Source organism: Ursus arctos, unplaced genomic scaffold (genome assembly GCF_023065955.2).
Source record: "Ursus arctos isolate Adak ecotype North America unplaced genomic scaffold, UrsArc2.0 scaffold_11, whole genome shotgun sequence".
NCBI lineage: Eukaryota > Metazoa > Chordata > Mammalia > Carnivora > Ursidae > Ursus > Ursus arctos.
Genome location: NW_026622775.1, coordinates 50,254,911 through 50,272,778, shown reverse-complemented (window position 1 = coordinate 50,272,778; position 17,868 = coordinate 50,254,911). Strand labels below are relative to the sequence as shown.

General features: G+C 38.1%; 1 protein-coding gene across 1 annotated transcript in view; it reads right to left on the bottom strand.

Annotated features, from left to right (window-relative positions):
- Positions 1 to 9,604, bottom strand: part of TMA16 (translation machinery associated 16 homolog) — a 28,345-nt gene extending 18,741 nt beyond the window's left edge. The window contains exon 1 of the mRNA XM_026499592.4: positions 9,476 to 9,604. Within this exon, the coding sequence (XP_026355377.2) occupies positions 9,476 to 9,478 (3 nt within the window). The 5' untranslated portion in view covers positions 9,479 to 9,604. The remainder of the gene's footprint in view (positions 1 to 9,475) is intronic.
- Between the last annotated feature and the right edge of the window lie 8,264 nt (positions 9,605 to 17,868).

Here is a 17,868-nt window from a genome sequence, read left to right as displayed (position 1 = left end):
TGTATTTTATCATACCTGTTTTTATTTTGGAATTAGGTTTGGCTTCCTATAAGAGAAATCCAAAATAATAATGGTGTAACCTGATAAAATTCAGTTCTCTCATGTAAAAAGTAGGAGCTGGAGGCTCCGCTTCACAAAGTTCTTAGAGATCCAGGCTCCTTCCATCCACTGTCCTGAGGCTATAACCTCCAATATATATCTATATAGTTCAAGATGACTTAATACAAGTCTAAACTCCAGCCAGTGAGAAGTAGAAAAGAAAATCAAAAGGCATACCCCTTTCCTTTAAGAGTAAGATCTCAGAAGCTGGAGTCTTCTGTTTACATCCCATTGATCAAAATTCAATCAGCAGGTAATGTAAGGGAGAGTAGTAAATATAATTGTTATTCTCAGAAAAAAATACATTACAGAAGAAAAAGAGTCTATTTGGGGACAGCTGGCGGTCTTTACCTAATCCTCAAAAAGGCTCTCAGAATCTTCTCTTCCGAACTACTGTCATTGCCCTCATCCAGCATCATGAGTTTTCATGATTAGGATGGCCTTTAGATTCTCACTATTTCTTTTTTCATGGAAGTCGCAGAGCTTATTTTTCTACATTTATCTAGTAAAGTCCTTCTCCCCTGCTAACGAGCTCACAGTTAGGTCCCAAGTCCTTAATGTGGAAAACAATCTACCCCCAACCTACTTCTCCAGCATTATTTCTCATTCTTCAAAACATCCTTCATCCCATTCTTAGCAAACTTCTCCCTCATTTCCAGAACACACCATGCTGTTTCCTAACTTCTAGAGACTGCATTTGTTACCTCTGCCTGCAAAACTTTTTCCTTCCTTGTCTTTCATAAAATACAACTCAAAGTCACTTCCTGTGTAAAACTTTGGGCAGAATTAATTAAAATGACCACCAATTCCTCATTCACACATGTATTCATTCCTTCAACAAATATTTACTGCTCACTTCTTGATACACCTGGCCAAGATAACTGCCACCCTGAAACCCAGAATGGCACTGGAAGGTGGTTACAGGTACAGAAGAATAATGTGAAACCATCATACAACAGTACAGGCATGCTTTGTTTTACTGTGCGTCGCAGATATTGTGGGGGTCCTGTTTTGTTTGTTTACAAACAAGGTTTGTGGCAACCCTGCATTGAGCAAGTCTATCGGCACCACTTTTCCATCAACATTTGCTGTAATTCTTGCAATATTTCAAACTTTATTATTATTACTATATTTGTTATGGCAGTCTGTGATCAGTGATATTTAATGTTACTCTTGTAATTGTTTGGGGGCACCATGAACTGTGCCTATATAAGCAAACTTCATCAATAAATGCTGTGCGTGTCCCTACTATTCTCACTGACCAGCCACTCTCCCATCTATCTCCCCCTCCTCAGCTCTATTTCCTGCGACAAAACAGTATATAAATTACACCAATTACTAACCTTACACTGGCTTCTAAGTGTTCAAGTGAAAGGAAGAGTCGTACATCTCCCACTTTAAATCAAAACCTAGAAACGATTAAGCCTGTTGAGGATGGCATGTCCAAAGCTGGGACAGGCCAAAAACTAGGCCTCTCTCTTGTGCCAGTTAGCCAAGCTGTGAAGGTAAAGGAAAAGTTCTTGAAGAAAATTTTAAGTGCTATTCCAGTGAACACAAGAATTTTAAGAAAGCAAAACATCCTAATGCTGATAAAGAGAAAGTTTTGAGTGGTCTGGATAGATTAAACCAACCACAACATACCCCTTAGCCAAAGCCTAATCCAGAGAAAGGCCCACCTCTCTTCAATTCTATGAAGGCCAAGAGAGGTGAGGAAGCTGCAGAAGAAATGTGAAGCTAGCAGAGGTTGGTTCATGAGGTTTAAGGAAAAAGGCAGTCTACACAACATAAAAGTGCAAAGTAAAGCACCAAAAGGATGCAGAAGTTGCAGCAAGTTATCCAGAAAAATCTAGCTAAGATAATTAATGAAGGTGACTACACTAACCAAGATTTTCAATGTACGCCAAGACACCCTCCTGCTGGAAGATGCCATCTAGGACTTTCACAGCTAGAAAGAAGTCAATGCCTGGCTTCAAAACCTCAAAAGACTTACTGACTCTCTTGTTAGGGGCTAATGCAGCTGGTAACTTTAAGCTGAAACCAGTGTTCAGTTACCATTCTCAAAATCCTAAGGCCGTTAAGAATTATGGGAGATCTACTCTTTTGTGCTCTATAAATGGAACCACAAAGTCTGGTTGATAGAACATCTGTTTATAACATGGTTTACTGAATATCTTAAGCCCAATGTTGAGACCTACTGTTAAGGAAAAAAAAGATTCACTTTAAAATATGACTGTTCATTGACAATGCACCTGGTCACCGAAGAGCTCTGATGGAGATAAACAATGAGACTAATGTTTTCATGCCTGTTAACACAACATCCATTTTGTAGCTCATGGATCAAGGAGATTTTGACATTCAAGTTTTATTAAAGAAATACATTTTATAAGGCTATAACTGCCATATAGAGCGATTCTTCTAATGAATGTGGGCAAAATAAATTCTTGAAAGCCTTCAGAAAAGGATTCACCATTCTAGATGCCATGAACAACATTCATGATTCATGGGAAGAGCCCAAAATACAATATGAATGGGAGTTTGGAAGAAGTTCATTCCAACCTTCATAAATGACTTCAAGGGTTTCAAGACTTCACTAGGAAGGAGCAAGGAACTGCAGATGTGGTAGACATAGGAAGAGAATAAAACCGGAAGTAGAGCCTCAAAATATGACTGAATTTTGCTACAATCTCATGATAAAACTTGAATGGATAAGGAGCTGCTTCTTACACATGAACAAAGAAAGTGGTTTCTTGAGATGGAATCTACTGTTGATGAAGATGCTGTAAAGACTGTTCAAATGATAGCAAAGGATTCATAATATGACATCAACATAGTTGATAAAGCAATGGCACAGCTTGGGATGACTGACTCCAACTCTGAAAGAAGTTCTACCGTGGGTAAAATGATATCAAACAGCATTGCATGTACAGAGAACTCGTTTGTGAAAGGAAGAGTCAACTGATGTGGGAAACCTCATTATTGTCTCATTTTAAGAAACTGTCACAGCCACCACAACCTTCAGCAACTTCTATCCTCATCAGTCAGCAGCATGATTGAGGCAAAAGCCTCCACCAGCAAAGAGTACACAACTTGCTGAAAACTCAGATTTTTAGCAATAAACTATTTTTTAAATTAAGATATCTACATTTACATTTTAAATTTACACTTTATTTTTTTTTAAGATTTCATTTATTTATTTGACAGAGAGAGAGAGACAGCCAGCGAGAGAGGGAACACAAGCAGGGCAAGTGGGAGAGGAAGAAGCAGGCTCCCAGCAGAGCATGGAGCCCGATGTGGGGCTCGATCCCAGGAGCCTGGGATCATGCCCTGAGCCGAAGGCAGAAGCTTAATCACTGAGCCACCCAGGCGCCCCTTAAATTTACACTTTAAATTAACATATTTACATATGTTTTTTAGACATATGCTATTGCACACTTAATGGTCTACATTATAGTGTAAATATAACTTTTCAAAATACTGGCAAACAAAACAGTCATTTGACTTGCTTTATTTTAATATTCGCTTTACTGGGGAAGTCTGGAACTAAACCCACAATATCTCTAAGATATGTCTGTATGTGCATTCCTTTGTGTTATTCTCTGCACATGTGGGGTGGGGGGGTACAAGAAAGAAAAGCATGATAAGGATTTTTTGTACATGAAGCCTACCTAGCAAACATGAATCAATGAAAACATTTCAGAACCCATGGTAGGCTGCCTCTAAGATGTCTCACAATGAATTCCACCTCTGGATATTCATGTCTAAGTGTAATCTCCTCCCCTAGAGTGTGGACCTAGTGACTGACTTTTAATGAATAACATTTGGCAAATGGAGGAACTACCAATTCTGAGATTAGGTTTTGTAAGGACTCTGGCTTCCATCTTGCCTACTCTCTTTTGCTCTCTCACTAGGCTCGCTCTGATAGAACCCAACAGTCATGTAGTAAGCTGTCCCATGGAGAGGCCTACCTAACAAACAAATGAGATAGGCCTCCAGCCTACAGCAGTGAAGAACTGAGGCCCTGAGTCCAGTCGTCTGTTAGGAGCTAAATCCTACAAAGAACCATGCGAGTGAGCTAGAAAGTGCATGCTTCCCATCTGTGCCTTGAGATGAAACCACAGCCTCAGATTATACCTCGATTGCAACCTTGTGAGAAATCTTAAAGCAGAGGATCCAGGTCGAGGTAAGCCACGCCTCATTTCTGACTCACAGAAACTGTGAGATAATTAATGCTGTTGTTTTAAGCCACTAAGCTTTGGGACAGGTTGTTACACAGAAAGAGAGAACTAACAAAGACAAAAATAAAAAAAAAATAATAAAGCAAAGTTGTACTCTTTGGAAAGATATCTTTATTCCACATACCGTAACAAATAAAATGCTTAAGAAACAAAAAAAAGGTCAAAGAACCCCAAGAAAATGAGATGCTTTCTGAGGCTGCTAAAACTTAACAGCTGAAGTTACAGAGGTGTAACACCTCTGTATTACATACATACACCTCTGTATATTCAGCAATATGTCCAAGTCTATAAAAAATTTCCTTTAAAGACTTAATAAAAACTTTCTTTAGAACAAGAAATAGTTTGATATCCTTGGAGTATGAAAATGTCCTCATAGCTTTAGAAGTCTCAGGTAAAGAACCTCCAAGACTTAGTACAAAGAAAAAGCAAAGAAACTGAACTTATATTCTGACTCAGCTGTAGTTATTCCTTATATTTTTTTATGAAAAGGTTGCCTCAAGGCAGGATATGAATATATAATAAGGCACAGAAAAATGCACAATATAACTTGCTAAATTTTAAAACATGTTTGTATTTTCAACATATTAAAATAAAAAAGAAATGCTTCAACAGGGAAAACTACAGTAAAACCCTATCAATTAAATGTTAATGTATTAAACAGTCTATTCAAGCTAAATATCTCTTAACTGAAAAGCAGTTAATTTCTATCAGCCAGGGTTTCTCCAAATTTATTTGTAGAGCATCTGATGATTCATGGAATAGTACAGAATGCAAACATAAAACAAAACTGGGGATGGGAGAAAGAGTTTCGGGTGTATGTGCTATAGAAGATTAATAGTTATGTTTTAACTTTGAAGATACAACAAAAATAGCATTTCTTTTCATAAACATAACTAAGGCACTGCTTTGAATAACTATGCTTACTTTGAAAAGTTTCTGGCACCACAAAAATATTCCAGTCAGAAGTTAGTTTTAAAAGTATCTCCTTCCTACAATCTTTAGCAATTACTTCAGAAAATTCATTCTAAACTATTCTTTGGATTTGTAATTGAGTAACAGAAGCAAACACATAAATAGTTTATTCAAATAACACAGAAACAAAAAGAGATATTTCAGGGGCAGTATGCTTCAAATATTCCTGCTAACATCATAAATAACAAAAAGGAACTTTTCTTAAAAGACCATCACGGTCATCATAGAATCCAGGGTCAACTAGAGAGAAAAAGGCCATTTAGAATGTAACTAGAAATCTAGAAAAAAAATCATTCCACCAAACACACTTAGGGTACATAAAGGTACACAAATACTTAAAAAAAAAATTATAAAACTAAAGCCATCCCTTTAATTGAGAAAACCTATAGTGTAATATTTTAAATGCCAAAATAATTTCAAAATATGATATACTAAGTCACTCAACACTAATAACATGACGAAAATGAGATGGATTAATTAAGAGAAGCTGCTTTTTTCTTTTTTTTGGCAGTGAATCTACCATGAAGAAATCCAGTGCATTTTCCTTGCTTTACAGATAAATACGACACCAATGACCAATCATTAGCTAGGGCTTCCAGTAGGAACTTAAGGGTTCTGCACTCCTATCTAAACCCCGCCCAATTCTCAACGACCATTTCAAATTCAACTTTACCTCCTCCTTGAAGCTATCCAAGAATAACCTTTTTGGACCTTAGAAACTTTCTCTTTTGGTAGCATTTGCCACGTAGCGCCTAATATTATGCTGCACTGACGAGTCATTTAACATTTACAAAGTCATTTACACTTGTGTTTTATCTTCTCAACAGCGGCTCCTTAAAGATTTTAAAATATGTCCCATCAGACTGAAAACAATACTCTGAAAGAAGTAAAAAAAAAAAAAAAAAAAAAAATGCCCCAAGTAAACATTTGCTGAACGCCCACTGTACATTAAACTACTGTGAATTAAAAATATTAAAAATGGCCTTTAAAAGCGTGAATTTGGGGCGCCTGGGTGGCTCAGTCATTAAGCATCTGCCTTGGGCTCAGGGCGTGATCCCGGTGTTCTGGGATTGAGCCCCACATCAGGCTCCTCCGCTGGGAGCCTGCTTCTCCCTCTCCCACTCCCCCTGCTTGTGTTCCCTCTCTCGCTGTCTCTCTCAAATAAATAAATAAAATCTTTATAAAAAAATAAATAAAAGCGTGAATTATCTAACAAAATAGCTCATATACACTGCTCTCCTTAAGAATATCTTAATAATTCTCTAATGCAGACTTCAATTTTATCTTTCATACAAAAATCTAACAAGCTCTTGGTTGTTATCAAAAAGACAGGTAATAAGTGGTAGAAAGGATGTGGAGAAAAAGAACACTTGTGCACTGTTGGTGGGAATGAAAATTGATACAGCCACTATGGAAAACAGCAGAGAGGTTCCTCAAGAAATTAAAAAAAGAACTACCATATGACCCAGCAGTCCCACTTCTGGAAACAAACTCACTATTTTGAAGAGGTATCTGCATCCCTGTTCACTGAAGACTTATTTATCATAGCCAGGACATGGAAACAACCTGAAGTGTCTTTCGACAAACGAATAAAGAAAATGTGTTATATATATACAATGGAATATCAATCAGCCATAAAAAAGGAAATCCCACCATTTGCAACAATATGGATGAAACCTGAAAGCGATTATGCTGAGAGGTAAGTCACACAGAAAAAGACAAATACTGCATGATCTTACATATATGTGGAATCTTAAAAAAAAAAATTATAGAAACAGGAAGTAGACTGGTGGTTGCCAGGGGCTGGGGTTGAGAAATGTTTCAAGGTGGTCAATGGGTACAAACTTCCAGTTATAAAATGAGTAAAGTTCTTGAGATCATACAAACAGCATGGTTACTATAGCTAACAATACCATATTGTACACTTGAAAGGTACTAGAAGAGTAAATCTTAAAATTGGTATCTATGTGATGTGACCTATTAACTAAGCTTATTGTGGTAGTCATTTCACAATATATATGTATATCAAATTATAACACTGTACATCTTAATAGTATTCTAAGTTAATTATATCTCAATGCAGCTGGGAAAAAAACAACCACCAAGATTTAGTAAGTTGATTTGTTTTAACAGCCTACATTTATAGGTGAGTCCAATAGCACAAAATTCTTGTCATTAAGGAATATGTAGGTAGTAACAGTTAATGCACACAGTAATATGTAAAGATAAATCGAGGAAGGATGATGGCACACTTTTAAATGTCTTACAATCTAACTAGGGAGAAAAATAAGCATGCTTAAACTTTATAATAGGTGTCTATAAAAAGGAATAGTGTCTTATGTTATAGTACACACCAAACTAAAAACTTTTAGTACACTAAAAAGGTTTCACAATGCAGAATAAAGAAGTGTTGGGTGGGATGAATTAGTTTGAAAAGACTGTTCATGTTAGTTGAATTAAGTTTGGATATAAGAAAAAGGTATGAATTTGTAGAGCTCCGGGAGAGGTTCGAAATAAGGAAAAAATAAATGAAGAAAGTAACAAAAATGGACAACTACAAGCTCTAAGCTCTACTGTTACCATTTACTACTATTACTAAAGTTAATTACAACAACTAAACTACATTTACCGGGTGCCAGACATTGGGCTGAGTGGCTTACATTTAATTTTCACAACAATTCTATGAGACTTACAGGGATTAATTTCACCAAGATCAAAACTTAGCAAAGACAGTTGTCAAACTCAGTCCTCTGTAACTCCGTAACCCACATTCTAAACTGTACTGAAAGAAGTTCAGAGTAACTGATACAAAAAACTGGAAAACCTCCAGTGCCAAGTTGAGCTTAAGCTCAAGAAAGGGCACAGCACAGCCACAGGTGATGTACCAGAAAACTGAAAAGGGCAGCAAATGTGCCAGTGAAAACAGATTTTTATGCTACTTCTTTGATTGTTATGACAAGGCAATATCTTCCTACCATACAGCCTGATAAAGTGATATTCTGATAGTTAAGGACAACTACATTCAAACACCAACCAACCCCCAATCATATCTAACGTTTCAATGTTCCACTCTGAAATGGAAAGGCTATGAAAATTATCTTATAAAGGTTTGGAAATAGCACAAGTGCGGTGATAAGCGAACTAAATCTATACACATACAAACGTGTATGATCTAAAGCAAAAAGACCATATAGATGTGAAAGACAAAAATGACAGGCATACAACAAAAAGAAAAAGAAAAAACAGAGAGGACAAAAGACCTTGTGGCCCGAGTATCACAACTTTTTACCAGATTATAAACTTTTTACGTTGTTGTTTTTATTAAAAACTGGTTCAAAGTGAATATTTATAAAACATTGTCCTATTAATAATTATTCTAATAAACATCATAAAATTCTTTTAAAAAGCAGGAAGAAATAAACGTTTTGGAATACAACGTAAGTGGCAACTATAAAGAAAAGCAAGGGAATTATAAATACAAAATTCAAATACTGTTTACCTGAGCAGGGGCTCCTGAAAGTTATACGTCCAAGGAAGGAAACACAGATCTTTCAAAAGTTTTATTTGTTAAACTGGATAATGGATAAACGAGAGTTCCTTACACAACTAATCATTATACCTCACTATGTTATGTAAACACTCTTTTGCGTCTAGTCAATTTTTAATAAAAACAACAGAATAGTTTGGGCGTCGTGGAGGGAATGCGGGGGGCGTGGAGGCGGGATTTGGGGAGCTAGTACGTCACTGGAGTGCGGCTATAGGACACAAGAAAGAAGAGACTGAGCCTAAGCAGTCTAGACCGGCAAGAGGTGGCACACCAGTATAGAGGCAACACTTTCCCAAGTTTTGCCGACCTCCTCCGCCCCATCCTCCCGCCCCCCACATACTTGGGAGTAGCAAGAAAACGTAAACGTTGAGTCCCCCCCCCCCCAGGGGCAGGGCGCTCTGTGAACACTTCAGAACCCCAAAGCTGAACTTTAAGGTCCGCACGCTGTACCCCCACCTGGGGGCTGCCCTGCCCTGCACCCCGCACCCGGGTGTACGGACCAGTAGAATCACTTAGCCCGGTCCCCTCTCCCAGTATCCCAAGACCGCCCCCTTTCCTCCAGCCTGCCGAGGGGAGACTTCCAGAGAACCAAGTGGGTTCAGGGGAGCGGGAGGGGGCCCACCATGGTGACGTCCTCACGGCCCTGCAGGACCTCAGCAGCCCAGACCCAGGAAACACCAACAACCGCAACAACTCAGAGGAAGAGTCCAGCCTAAACCCACGTGGTTGCCGGAGGAAACCGGGCGGACCCGACCGGAAAGGGAGGGGCGAGTACGCCTTTCTAAAATGTCCCCGGAAATCGACACCAAGTCTTTTTATCCCGTATTGGACTTTTTAGCCCTAGACCAGCCAGCAGCCTACCCTCTGGCTTGCTAAACACGGCGGGAGGGAGCCTGGGGCCGGAGGGTGAGCTTGGCCCAGCGCCCAGCGTGAGGCCTGGCATTTGAGCGGGGCTTGCCGATGCTAGACGCTCCTGGCTAGTGGCGTCCCAGGCCCGGGCACGGAGCTCCTGCATCATCTGTCCGATGCACAGCCACCAGCTGAACAGCATCTTCCGACGAGGCTCTCCTTTTGGAGGTTCCCGCCTCGCCGAGGCTGGCTACCTCCCCGTTAGACTGTTAGGTGATGGCCCATGTCCTAATATGGCAAAAGGCCCTCCGCTCACCTCGGTTGCCTTGAGCAAGGCTTTTCCCCCACTGAGTCTCAGTTTCTTCACCCATTAAGGGCCCTTCTACATATCCAAGGCCCCTTCCAACCTAGTTTTTCTGTTTTCTTCTCAGAATGCTTAAGAGTCTGTGTTTTACCTGTTATTTGTTAGGATTCCACAGACCTTATTTGCGTACAGTTAATTGTCTACTGTATGCCAGGCTTTAGGGATACTCCGAGTGTAAGTAAATAAGTAAATAAATACAATTATTATTATTATTATTATTTCAAATAGTGTACTCTGGAGAAAATAAAGATGGTGGGATAGGCAGAAAAGTTGTTTTACACGTGGTTGTCTCTGAGATCCTCTTGAAAATGAGAGTTGAGCAGAGACTGATACTAAAAAAAAAAAAATATTCAAGAAGCTTGTTAGAGCATGGTAAGGCAGACTTTATTCCCGGTGAGGGGGGCTTTGCCATGTGTATAAGGATCACTGCAAAGGGGTGTTGCAATGGGAGATACAGCTTGGGCAGGTGGGAATTTACAGCCAAGGAGCAGGGTGAGGGGTGGTGGATGGAAAATTACTGAGAGGAAACATGAGGAGGAGTAAGGACATTCTGGCTAACCCAACCTAACAAGATTCTTGGGATAGTCAGTCCACTGTGGTCAGACATCACCAGGAAGATGGTGGAGGATCAGGCACCTGATCAGATAAAGATTTCAAGGTTGACCAGATAACGGAGGACTGGAGACTCTACCTAGACTGTCTTTCTTCCTAAAATTGAACACTGCAAAGAACGGGAAATCCAAAATTCCAGGCCTAGATGAAAAAGAGTTTGGGGAGCCTGAGTAAAGTGTGGTCAAGGAGAAAATCTTGTCACTTGAATGAAAAGAGAAAAGTAGGTATGGGAAGAAGCCACAGGCAGGGTGAAGTTGAGTGTGCCCGGATAGGTATGTGCAGGTACATGTATTTAAGCAAATAGATCCATTAAAAAAAAATAGATGAAATGGTAACCAAGAATTTGTGACCAGAAGATCCATGAATCTAGGGGCAAGTCATTTTCATACAGTTTTTAAATGTGTGGAAGTGCATTCTGTGTGAATATACACGATGAAGATCACCCTTGCAATCTATGCTGTGGAGACATTAATCTATTGAGGACTGCAATTAATCCAAAACATTTACACTTTACTTCTATGCTCTAACCATTTCCTATGATACAACTTATACCCCACCTACCCCATTCCCCGAGTCAAGCCCAGTGCCAGTCAGCTTCCTGAGGGCTATGTTACTGCCAATCCAGTGAGCATTTAATTCTTATTCTGGCTGTTTCAGCTGTTGCTAATTGTTTCATTAATCACAAAATCTATACCTGCTCCTACCCCATTCCTAAATTTCAAATTGCCAACAACTCAACAAACCACATATCCTGAGATTTTTTTTCATTTTAATTTGGGTTTTGAAAATAAAAGACTTAATTTTTCCCCATTCAGACTTAATCCCTAAATAATATTGACTATGAGCAAGACATCTTGCTCAAAATACTCTGTAGCAGATGCTAAAGTGAGTTATACAAAGAAAGCTTACCAATAACAATGATGACTAACATTTGGTCATGATTTGATGTGATATACACCACTCTGATAAGCAGGATGAATCTCCCCCCTCTCCCCTCCAATACAACGCCCCCATGACCCAATAACCACTGTGGATAGTTTAGAGACATTTTTAAAGAAAATTTCCTGTGCTTTAACAAATACACTGAGAGATGTGTGTGTGTGTGTGTGTGTGTGTGTGTGTGTGTGTGTAGGGGTTAAGTAATGATTAATACTAGATATTGATAAAATAAGAACACTTGTACAATTTCTAGGGCAGTCACTAAAATAATAGAAACAAGATATGTAACTTTGAATAGGATAGAAACAAGTAGAGAAAATAAATGGAATGATTAAAAAAATACTCAGACAACTCAAAGCAAGGAAATAAGGGGAAAAAAAAGAAACATAAGATGATAGGAAAAGTAGAAAACAAAAATATGATGGTAGATTTAAATCCATATAACAATAATTATGTACTAGCTGTTCCCAATTAAAAAATAAATATTTCATATTGGATTTAAAACATACAACTGTGTCCTGTTTTTGAGAGATATATCTAAAATATAAGGAAACAGAACAATTAAAAATAAAAAATGGAAAGACATATACTAAGCAAATACTAACTGAAAGAGTGCTAATATAAATACATGAATGTTATGCAGAATAGAAAAAGTAGTTAGATGTCACTTCTTAATGATAAAATTTTCCATTTTAAATTTATATTTACCTAATACCATAGCCCCAAGTATATAATGGAAAACCTGATAAAAATTCAAGGAGTAGTAGAAAAACAAATTGCCTTGTTGGGAAATTACCGTTCTTCAAAAATTAATTGAACAAGCTGATAAAATACGATTTGAAAAACTTGACCACGACATAATTTGAACTAATGGATTTGTTCAGAATACTGCTTCCAGTGCTTGTAAGGACACATATGTTTTCAAACATATATTAAATAGTTCTCAAAATGATCATATATTGGGCCAGAAAGGAAGTCTAAACAAATTCGAAAGGATTGAAATCCTACAGAATGCGTTCTCTCACAGTCATGCAATTAAACTAGAAATCAGGGGCGCCTGGGTAGCGCAGTCGTTAAAGCGTCTGCCTTCGGCTCAGGGCGTGATCCTGGCGTACCGGGATCGAGTCCCACATCAGGCTCCTCCGCTAGGAGCCTGCTTCTTCCTCTCCCACTCCCCCTGCTGTGTTCCCTCTCTCACTGGCTGTCTCTCTGTCACATAAATAAATAAAATCTTTAAAAAAAAAAAAAAAAAAAAAAAAATAAACTAGAAATCAACAAGAAGATAGCTAGACAATTCCCATATATTTAGAAATTAAGGGTTATACTTCCAAATAAGTCATATGTTAAAGAAGAAATCATAATGGATATTAGAAAATATCTGGGGCTGAGAAAATAACAAAATACTGCATATCCGAGTTTGTGAGATACATCTGAAGCAGTAATTAGTTCTTTTAGTATATGTACTGGAGCCTAAGTATAAATACTAGAGAAGAAGAAAGGCTGAAAACTAAGAAGCGAGAAAAGGAACAAAGAAAGAAATTCAAAGCAGAAGTTTAAATAAAATAATGAGCAGAAATTATTGAAATAGAAAAAAATATATATGTAATTGAGATCAGGAAGATCAAAATTTGTTTCCTTTTAAAGAACAATAAAGTTGATACACTCCTGCAGGACCACTTTAAAAAATTAGAAAAGATACAATTAACCATATCAGAATTAAAGCAAGGTGACATTATCTCATATTATGTAAGCATAAAGGGAATTATGACCAAATAAACCTATTTTTTCTTAGGAAAAAATATAACCTATCAAAATGGATGCAGAGGAATAGAACACTTGAATAGTCCCATTATCATTTTAAAAAACAGTTACTCAAATATCTTCCCACATTAAAATTAGAGGCTCATTTTTTAGATTTTATAAATATTTACAAATAGGGATAGAACAGCACTTCTCTAATATGATAAAAATGTGCATGAGTAGTGGTGATAGTGGGCATCATTGTCTTATTGCTGACCTCCAGAGAAGGCTTTTGTTTGGATTTTGGAAAACCACTTCGACAATCTCTAAAAGGTTGAGATGTGTACATTGTCTAACCCAGCATTGTCATTCCCAAACATATACCTTAGGAACCCTGGCACATGTATCTCAGTATATATAAAGTATTTAAAGCAGTATTGGTCATAATAGCCCAAACTAGATTAAAAACCTAATTGTTCCTTAACAAAACCATAGAAAACTAATCTGTGGTGAATTCCACAAAGCAGTGAAAAAAGCAAACTATAGCTATGGTTAAACATGGATAGGGCACCTGGGCAGCTCAGTCATTAAGCGTCTGCCTTCGGCTCAGCGTGTAATCACGGCGTTCTGGGGTCGAGCCCCACATCGGGCTCCTCCGCTGGGAGCCTGCTTCTTCCTCTCCCACTCCCCCTGCTTGTGTTCCCTCTCTTGCTGGCTGTCTTTCTCTCTGTCAAATAAATAAAATAAAATCTTAAAAAAAAAAAATAAACATGGATAAATTTCTAATCATAGTGTAAAAAATAGAAACGAAATGATGCATACAGTAAAATTCCATTTATAAAAAGTTCAAAAACAGACAAAATAAGCTACAGTACATTTTTCACAGATATTTTCATAAGTGGCCAGTGATGGTGGTGGTTATCTTGGTGTTTGCTTTATAATTTTTCTTTATGTGCTACATATGTTTTATGCACATTTATGTTTGTATGCTATACTTTCACTACAAGAGGTGTTAAAATTTTTTTAAATGCAAATGTATTACTCCATTGTCTCTTGAATCCAGTATTACTGATAAGAAGTCTCATGTTGATCTAATTTTTGTTCCTTGGTGAGTAGCTTACTTTTCTGTATGGAATCTTCTAATAATTTCTATTGCCTTTGTTCTTCAATTTCATTATAGTGTGTCAAAGTATTGATCTTTTCTTATATATATTGGGACTCTGTGGATCTTTCAATTTCCTTTTGGGATTTGTATTATACGGATTGATAATTCTATTCTCCAGATACTTTAACCCTTCTTTTATATTTTCTATCTCTTTAATTTCTGCTGCCCCTGGGTGAGTTCCTAATTTGATCTTCCAGCTTACTACTTTGTTCTTTGATATAATCATCCTGCTATATATTCCATCTATTGTCCTTTTCATTTCAACTCTTATTTTTAACATATATCATATATATTTATCTCATATATATCTCATTTGTTTTTAAAGTAATTTCTTATCCTTTTGCTTTGTTACCATATTCTTCCTCGACTCTATATATATTGTGTTCATTTAAAATTATTGGTTCATCAGTTCCAATAAGTGTGCTTTATTTGTCATGTGTTGTTCAATTTAATTATTTTTTTAACATTCTTTTCAAGCAGTCGTACTCCTCCGGTATGTCTTTTTCTTGAACTGTGACATCACATTTCACTGATGGAATCAGCTTTCTTGTCCTATAATTTGTATTGGGGAAGTGCTGAAAGTCATACTCTCACCTGTGTCCTCCTTGGAAAATTTGAAAACAAGGAGGGTCAAGTCTCAGAGGAGAGAGCTCCAGGGACAGCAGAACCTTTGCTACCAAGGAGCACAGGAAGCGCAAAGGTCCCAGGGCATCAACTCCACATTCCTGCACCTGTTTTCATCAGCGCCTGACTTTAGCTGGGCTCTGTCTTCTCTGCTACTGCCTCACGATACTGGGAGGCCAGTGATGTTCCACATTACTAAGGTGAAGTAAGAGAGACAGGAGCTAAAATTACACCCTCTCCAGATCCTCCCCCAGCTGCCACAGATGTCTTCCTCCCAGGCGACTGCTGTGTTCTCTGCCTGCCTCCCACCCCATCATTTGCTAGTTCCCATCCTCCTAGGGGTTTCTCACAGTTGTGATTTTACTTCCAACTGCCAATCCCTTCCTGTTTCTATCATTTTTCAGGGTTGATTTTGGAATAGCCTGTGCTACTTTATCATTTTATCCTCCTTATTTTTAGAAGTACTGATTATAGTTGTAAAATTAGCCTTTTGTTATACGTGATATAATTTTTCTCTTGACCTGTTTGTGACAATGTTTGCTGGGGAGAGATTATAAAATGTCTTTCAGTAGGGAGTTGTTATGTAAATGGTTTAAAGATGGCCCCTGTATACGGGCCTTTTTTGTTTTCCCCTTCATAGCAGGCTGGGACCTGGTAACTCAAAAGCCTGGTGGTACCAAACTCAAATTTTTATGCATCCAATTGTTTGAAATACAGTTCAAAAAAGGAGATTTTTTAAACCATTTGTAGCCTCCTTGCTTGGCATATGCAACCATCACCCAAAATCTGTTAGCCATAGGTAAGATAAACCCTGGGGCTGTACAGACCCCAAGCTACTCCTGCCTTTCAGAATTCTTGGACTTTGGGGTGCCTGGGTGGCGCAGTCGTTAAACGTCTGCCTTTGGCTCAGGGCGTGATCCCAGCGTTCTGGGATCGAGCTCCACATCAGGCTTCTCCTCTGGAAGCCTGCTTCTTCCTCTCCCACTACCCCTGTTTGTGTTCCCTCTCTCGCTGGCTGTCTCTCTCTGTCAAATTAATAAATAAAATCTTTAAAAAAAAAAAAAAGAATTCTTGGACTCCCCATAAGCTGGTGATTGACATCACCTAGACACATAGCCCTTTCTCCAAAACCTCTCCCTAATCCCCCTCTTCCCACACTGGGTAGTGACCTTCACCATTGCCTTTAGAAGATGTCATGAGCTGAAGGACTCCCCTCCCAGTGTGAATCTGTCAAGGCTCCTGCCAGATAAAGCTCTTTGTGTGCTACTATCATCTGGTCATATCCGTGAACTTGCTACAGCAGTTAAATATGTAATAAACATTTATTGCTGCTGTTTTAAAAAATGATTTAAATCTATATGTACTTATGTGGGAAAATGTTGTGTATATTATTCATGCATAGAAAATATCTGGAAGGATACACAATAAACTGTTAGTAGTTAATGAGATTAAGATTGAGGTTCGGGTTGCTCAGAAAATTTTTACTCTATTCTACTCTGTTTGAATTTTGAAAACAGTGTATTTTATAACTTTTTTCCAATTAAAAAAAGATCGAGAAAAGCTGAATTTGATGATTAAAGTGATCAAAGATGGTAGTGTCATTAGAGATGTGTTAATGCAAATGAAATAAAAGGGCTAGTCATCAAGTTTAGGCTACAAGTATGAGAATCCTAACCCCTAGTACCTCAGAATGTGACCATATTGGGAAATAGAGCCATTGAAGATGTAATTAGGTAAGATGAGGTCACTCCTGGAGAAGGGTGGGTCCCTAATTCAATATGACTCACCCCTGACAAAAAGATTAATTTGCACATGACGTGCACACAGGGAGGATGCCATGAGACTATGGGAATTATGCTGCTCCAATGCAATATGGGCCGAATTGTGCCCCCACCAAAAGGTATGTTAGAGTGCTAACTCCTACCTCAGAGTGTGATCTTATTTGGAGATAGTCTTTCCAGAAGTAATCAAGTTAAAACAAGATCATTAAGATGGGTCCTAGTCCAATACAACAGTATCTTTATAAAAAGGAGAAATTTGGACAGACATGTATAGAAGGAAGAGGATGTGAAGAGCCATAGGAAGGAGACAGCCATCTATCTACAAGCCAAGGAGAGAAGTCTGGAGTAGATCCTTCCCTCACTGCCCTCAGGGGAATCAACCCTACTCACACATTGATTTTGGACTTCTAGCCTCCGGAACTGCAAGATAGTAAATTTTTTGTTTAAGCCGTTCTGTTACAGTAGACCCATCAAACACTCATCAAAGCAGATCCACCGGCTTTTTCCACTTCTTGTTCTCAGTCTTGTCAAATAATTTCACTTCCTTACATTAAATTTAATGTTCAGTACCATATATATATATATATATATATATATATATATATATATATATATATATTATGGAGCTAACAATACAAAAAACTCCCTACTTAAGCCCTTTATCAACTGACTGATGCACCATTGCGATAGCCATATGTTCCCTACATTTATTTTTTCTCCAAGTCTATCTTTCCTAACACTATCAAAGCAGTTTTCTAAAGCACTACAATGATCAAGACATTCAGATGATGAAAATCTTTCCATTGTACCAGCCTTGACCCAAAAGCAAGAAAACAAAAGAAGACTAAGAAACAATCTGCTGGCTCTGTTTCAAGGTCTTTTCAAGAGCAGGCTTCTTGCTTTCTCCCTCACTGTTTCTCAGCATGAGTCTTTTCTTCCTG